General features: G+C 52.8%; 1 protein-coding gene across 1 annotated transcript; it reads right to left on the bottom strand.

Moving 5' to 3' along the window:
* Positions 1 to 2,106: 2,106 nt before the first annotated feature.
* On the bottom strand, positions 2,107 to 5,836 carry LOC137915581 (zinc finger CCCH domain-containing protein 11A-like). Its single transcript, XM_068758777.1, has 14 exons — positions 5,783 to 5,836; positions 5,561 to 5,680; positions 5,243 to 5,369; positions 4,975 to 5,154; positions 4,817 to 4,882; positions 4,541 to 4,732; positions 4,365 to 4,424; positions 4,181 to 4,267; positions 3,900 to 4,103; positions 3,770 to 3,804; positions 3,309 to 3,684; positions 3,083 to 3,198; positions 2,829 to 2,980; positions 2,107 to 2,371 (listed from the first exon to the last, which is right to left on the bottom strand). The coding sequence occupies exons 1-14, from the start codon at positions 5,834 to 5,836 to the stop codon at positions 2,107 to 2,109; spliced, it is 2,034 nt and encodes a 677-aa protein (XP_068614878.1).
* Between the last annotated feature and the right edge of the window lie 441 nt (positions 5,837 to 6,277).

The following is a 6,277-nucleotide window of genomic DNA, read 5'->3' as shown; positions in this document are numbered from 1 at the left end:
TATTTGTTCTTGACTTCATTCTGGATCAGATCTGGATGACATTATGTGGGGAGATAGAGGCCTCCACCCCACATGGCCCTGCTAAGTTCCATAAATATCGGTCAGTAATCAACAGAGGTATTGAGGAACACATTTTGAAGCTCCATTGACTGCAATGTGAACCAGAATCCAGGATCTGTTCTGGATCACCACCAAAATGTAATCGTCTGTTCCTGTTCATATTCCCAACAGTTCCTGAACATTCCCATACATCACTTCTTGAGTAATCTTGCTAACCATCAAACAAACAAACCCTCGGCTCGGCAGAGGTAACAACAGAGCAGAGCGAAACTGAGGGTTCAGCTGACGAGTAAAGGATGAAGAGTAAGGTGGAGAGTAGAGGAAGTTTTGTGCTACTCACAGCAACAACCGTCACCTGAGAAACTGTGACGGTGGAAAAGGGACCAGGTCACAATTTCTGCAAATTAATAATCTCACTGTAAAAAATTAGAGCAGACTTTGTCTTGTTTTGTTTGAGAGCTAACTTTTAAAAACGAGTCAAAATGACCTACCATTAAACAAAATGCACAACATATATATATATATATATTACAGAGTATAGTATACTTTATATTTATAATATATGTTGGTGTACAGCATGAAGCCGTATGGCACAATACAATTCTGTACCTTTGAGGCCATTTCCTACTCTGATGACTGGGTCGGTCCAGGACTGGAGCTGCCGGTCACCAGGCTCAAACAGTGATCATCAGTCACAGTGGAATGGAACTTAATCATCCTGATGGAGGAAAAGGCCGACTCAGAGACAAGTTGAGCTAAATACAGTCATATTTCTAGATATAAGCGCTTTGACTTACGAGTGTTCTGAGATACGAGCAAAATGTTGCTTTGAGACGCGAGCAGAAACTTGAGATGCGAGGACCTCCCAGATGGTGGCGTTGATAGCCGAGCGCTCTGATGGCGCTTCAATCGATCAGTTCAGGTCTTCATCCCCTCCCGTACTCGTCTTCCTCGTCTCCCGTGCTGAGTTTCCATCATTTAGGTGATTTTGGCTGTATCTGGGAGGATTCCTCCTAAGTGATGGGTCCAAAGAAAGCGAGCGGTGAGGATGGCAGTGAGAAGAAACGACGATGATGATGATGGAGATGAAGCATGAAGTTATCGATCGCGACCGTGGTGTCCGTAAGTGATGGGACACGCCAGAACGAGCGGAGTACATCGGCGATGCGTACAATCCTCAAACAGAAGGACGCTATCGAGAACACGAAGGCTTCCAGACCACAGCTATCATGCCTAAGGCCATGCACACACCTAGTTTTAAATAAATCTGAAGAACCTTCCTCCTCCGCTTCAAAATGATTATTTTTTGCATTCACAAGACCTCGTTTAAAAAAAACAACTCCATCCACATGTAACGGCATATCATGAAGAGCCGAAACGAGTCAACTGGACTTGTTCAAGTTAGCTTGAAGACGTTTCACCTCTCATCCAAGAGGCTTCTTCAGTTCTGAGAGACTGCTAGAGAGTTCAGATCAGGGGTCGGGAACCTTTTTGACTCGTAAAAAGGCAAAGAAAATTGATGGGTTTTTATGGAAAAACCGAATACATTATGTTAAGAAGTCAGTAGTAATTAATTCCTGAAAAATAAAATAAAAAATCTCCTGAAAGCTACTGTATTTGGAACAACTGATATTTAATACAAAAACAAGAGTTTGTTTCTAAAAACTTGGTTTGAGAAAAGTATTATTTTGTTCCATTTATAGTATGCTAAATCCTTAAATAGGGCTTTAAATACAATTTCCATGATGACTTTGGGTAACTTTAACACAAGAATAAATATGTTAGCTCCGAATGGGCTGGCTTGCTGTAAAATCAGCAGCAACACTGCGTAGCTTAAGTCCGTCCGCCGCTACGCTTGTCGGACACGACCGGTGCCGTTCCAAAGCAGTCAACAGCCGACGTTGGTCATTAAAAGTATTTTATTTACACGGTAATCTGTACAAGTCACTCTGAACAATACATTTGTGGGAAGGCTTCCGGATGGGGTGAGAACACAGACCAAATATCACCCCCCCCCCCCCCCCCCCACATTGAAAAGTTGAGCTCTCAGCTCTCGAGCATCTCCGACAGCTCCCGGAGCAGGTCGTCCTCTCCGACATCAAGGTCCACGACGTCCTGCAGATGTTCATCTGTGAATTCGTTGATGAACTCATCAAAGGAATCCACAGTGGTTCCGGAGGCGGTTCTGGTGGTGCTGGGGGCGGTGCTGGAGGCGGTGCTGGGGGCGGTGCTGGGGGCAGTGCTGGGGGCGGTTCTGGAGGCGGTGCTGGAGGCGGTTCTGGAGGCGGCCACGCTCGTTTTCAGCATCGGGCTGAGATGAAGAAGAAGAAGAAGAACAACAATTATACCTTGTTGATCCAGTCTGGAGGTTCTGTGCCTTGCTCAAGGACACATGGGCAGTGCCCAGGAGTTGCTCCAGCAGCAGTTTTTTTATTTTTTTATCTACTAAGTGCATTCATGACACAGGGGAAGAAAAAGAAACCCTAAACTTGGCTGGGATCGTCTCATTTCTCCTCAAATCTAAAACGGCTCTGAACCGGTAGAATTAGAATTATCAACTCGTCTTAAAGTATGAAAGCAGGCAACGAAACGTTTTGGGTCAATAGTCGTTTGAAACCATTGATCCTATTCTGAAATCACATGCAGGAAGTCAGAGAGCCGCCTTTGAAAACATCTCATTAAGATGCGAACTTCACCGAGGGCGAGCAGCCGGAGGCTAAAACGTGGCACGAAGCCTCGCCGAGCCGCCGGCGTGTTTGACCCTTCACCTTTGGACGGCCGGGACGATGGCGCTCTGCTTGAACACGGGGATGGTCTGGAGCTCGGCGCTCGGCGGGCTGGAGCTCAGGTCCAACGCGGCGACGGGACTGTGGGGGAAGGCCGGGCTCAGTTGAGCCTCTGCACCGATGGAACGGAACACCTGCCGAGAGAAGAGGTCGGAGGTCACCGACAGCACGGCAACGCCTTCAGAACGTTCACTGCAGCCGTCACCAACGATGAGGAGAAGCGCCTTTTGACCTACTTCTACGTCTCCGCATGTCGCCTCCTGCAGTTGCTCCTCCAGTCCTGCTGAGGCACTGTTCAGGGGCTTCACAGCAGCGACAGCAGATCGCCCCGCCCCCCTTCGCTTGGGCCTCACTGAAAGAGAAGGATTTGATTGGCGTGTAAACCCCGTCGGTTGCGTGCTGCCTTCCGCTTTAGTGGCTCGCGGCTCGTCAGCGTCAGCGTGAAGGTAAAGGGGGCGGTACCTTTGGCCGGCGTGTGTTCCCGGGATTTCTTGGGCCTCTTCTTTGGCGTCCCGTTAGCCTCCGCTGCAGGACTCTGCGCTGCGGTTCTGGCCTGCTTGGACTTCCTCGCGGTTTTCGGAGCGACCTCCTTTGACCTGGTGGCGCTCGGCGAGTCGTACTCGGTTGGAGAAGAGTCAGGGGGGGCGGAGTCAGGCGGCGTCAGACTGACTGCAGCAGGAAACTTCCTCTTCAAGGTTCCTTCAGCCGGCGGTTTCTGGGAAGGTTCTGCTTCAGCCGGGACTCTGGCCTTCTCCGTTTCCCGCCTGCGAAGTCGTTTCTCTCGCACGATCTCCTCGAAGGTCTTGACTTTAACACTGTTACCGTTAGCAACGCTGGACTAAACAGAGACGGGACAGTTAAGCGTCGGCCGGGGGTCACCGGGGGTCACCGCGACAGCGACCGGCGGCGCAGCTCGGTCCTACCTTAGGAGCCGCAGGTTGAGGTTTCACCGGCTTCTCTGCCGTGAGATTCAACACAAACGGAATCACGTTAGGAACACGAGATTTAACGGGAGGATCGGGTCGTCGTGCTGAAGCTTCCCGGCGATCTCACCTCGGGGAGCCCGTTTAAGGAGCGGCGGCAGGCGGGGCTTGTTCTCCTCGCCGTCAGAGCTCTTCTTGCTTCGGTCCTCTGAGGGCTGCTGAACCGGCAACCTTTTGGCCTTCTCCCTGCGGATCTCTTCCAGGGTCTTGACCCGGACCTCTCCGGCTCCAGAGCCCGTAGGAAACCCAAGTCTTTCCTTGACGGTCTTCAGAACTGCAGAAGAAACCCAAAACCCATGAAAACAACAACCTGTAGCATCGAGTCGACTCATCGATCAGGATGATGATCACCTTTCTGAGGCGGTCCTCGGTCCACGACTCGGCCGAGACGCTCCGACAGACTCCTCTTCAGACGGACGCCTTCCACACGTTGCTCATCTGCAGGAAGACGATTCATGAGCTTCTATTCCAAGATATCATCTCGAGATTATCTTTGTTAGCGACGCAAAGAAATCCGACCCGGGGGCAAATTTACCGGCGCCGGACGTCTTTCTTCCGAGTCTTTCAGCCACGCCTCCTCGCGGCCTCGCAGTGTCTGGAAGACAATTGGAGCCCCGAGTTCAACCGGATGACGCGAGAACAAGGGACGCCGTCACTCTGGATACATTTATTTGAATCGGCAGTTTGACGTTTACTATGAAGGAGTTTTACGCGGTTGTATTTCATCACGTTTCCCGTCTTTACCGTCTCTTGGTCGAAACGACGAGTTGGCGTTCTCTCTCTCTCGGCTGGCTGTGGCGTCGGCATTCCGGAGCGGGTAACCCTGCCTCTTCACGCTGGCCTTCAGCGCCTTCCGGAATCGGATCTCCTCCAGGGTGCTGAACCCAAAGTTCAGCGAGCCACCTGTCCAGAAACATCGGCAGCCAATGAGCAGAGGACTCCGGAGTAGCACGGCGACCGCAGTTTCACCTCCGACCACCGGATCACCTGATTTGTGCAGCTTTCTGGGAGAGATGCCGAACTTGCCGTCGCCTCCCTCCTCCGAGAACCGGTCTGCAACCAGAAGGGGCGCCGGCATTCACCATAAAATGAGAACGCCCTTTTGAAAATGAGGACCAGGATCTAGCTGAGGGGAGATGTCTCACCGTCCTCGTCCCCGTCTGCGGGACCGATCACCACTGGCGGGCGGGTGGGACTCGGGACCGGCTCCTGAGACTCGGCCTTGATGACGCTTCGGGGCTGGGGGTTGGGTGCGGTGGGGAGAGGGGGGGTGGTCGTCCCGTGAGCCGGTTCCTCGCTCGGCCGTTCCGTACTTTGGCTTTGACCTGAAGTTACGGAGATGTCGTTTGTCACAGCCTCAAACCTTCGGCGTTTGAATTTAAAGGGTTAATTAGCAACGACGAGACGCCTTACTGGTTGTATCGGCCGGGACGTCCCAGCCCCCGATGCAGCGGGGCTTTTGGTGGAAGAAGGCACAGCGTGGCTTCTGGCAGCCGTCCGGCTGCTTCTCCCAGTAACACAGAATCTCCTTTCTCCTTTTCTGTTTGGAGGAGAGACAGCCGCGCTCACGACTTTGACGCGCCGCTTTGCTAGCGCCTTCTACGGCGGCTTTGACGGCACGGCCAGAGGCGAGTGGAGCTCCCGGCTCGGGGGTTGCCAGAGAGACTGTTTCTGCCCTTGGGCGATGTGGTTCCAGCGTTCCTCTAGAACAGGCGCTTCCTTCCTGCTTACCGTGATCGCCATGTGACGGAACCTGCAGGTGGTGCTGAAGCAGCGTCGCTCCTCCCACAGGCTGCAGACGGCCTCGCAGCCCACGGCTGCCTCGCAGTGTCGGAACGGGCAGCCGTCTCCCTGCGCGGCAAACGGGACACTGTGGGACTCTCCCCCGACCGCCCGACGCTTCAGCTGGTCGAGCTGCACGCAAATGTGGCTGCGAGTTCGAACCCCGCTTACTTTGGTGCAGGTAGAATAGTAGAAGAAGTAGCAGTCGTCTCCTCGGTTGCTCATGGTGACGGTGAAGCTGTGACCTTTGACCGGCAGGTGGCTCTCTTCGGGGCTAACAGGACTCGCCCTGAGGTCAGAGACGCAGCCACACGTTAGACAGAACCCCGATACGACGTCCCTCAGTCGTCTTTTAAAACATCAACACGGGTTCGGGGCAGCTTTGACGCTGCTTGCGTGGCAGAGGATTTCTCAAAATGCTCCACGGGACACGCGAGGCAGGCGAGGGTCAGCGCCGGCGAAGGATTGGTTTAGGAGCCGAGCTCACCTGAGGTGGTTGAGAAGACGTCGTCCTCAAGCGGACTGCCGGGTGGGTGGTCTCCGGATCTGTTTGGTCCAGAAGGAACACGTGATCTGTGAGATCAGAGGTAAAGCGCTGCTGGGAGCGTCCTTTGAAGACTTCTGTTTTTATTATTGTTTATTAATGGCTGTAATCAATGAAATAAA

This window comes from Brachionichthys hirsutus, unplaced genomic scaffold (assembly GCF_040956055.1).
Source record: "Brachionichthys hirsutus isolate HB-005 unplaced genomic scaffold, CSIRO-AGI_Bhir_v1 contig_453, whole genome shotgun sequence".
NCBI classification, from domain to species: domain Eukaryota; kingdom Metazoa; phylum Chordata; class Actinopteri; order Lophiiformes; family Brachionichthyidae; genus Brachionichthys; species Brachionichthys hirsutus.
The sequence above is the reverse complement of the archived record's forward strand: the minus strand, read 5'-3'. Positions and strand labels throughout refer to the sequence as shown.

Bases quoted from the DNA above. Each gene is read 5' to 3' on its own strand.
- LOC137915581 (XM_068758777.1), bottom strand. From the start codon at position 5,836: ATGAGCAACCGAGGAGACGACTGCTACTTCTTCTACTATTCTACCTGC. The intron at 4,883-4,974 runs GTGAGACATCTC...TTCTGGTTGCAG, and splicing joins CGCAGACGGGGACGAGGACG to ACCGGTTCTCGGAGGAGGGA. The intron at 2,372-2,828 runs GTGAAGGGTCAA...TCTTCATCTCAG, and splicing joins ATCGTCCCGGCCGTCCAAAG to CCCGATGCTGAAAACGAGCG.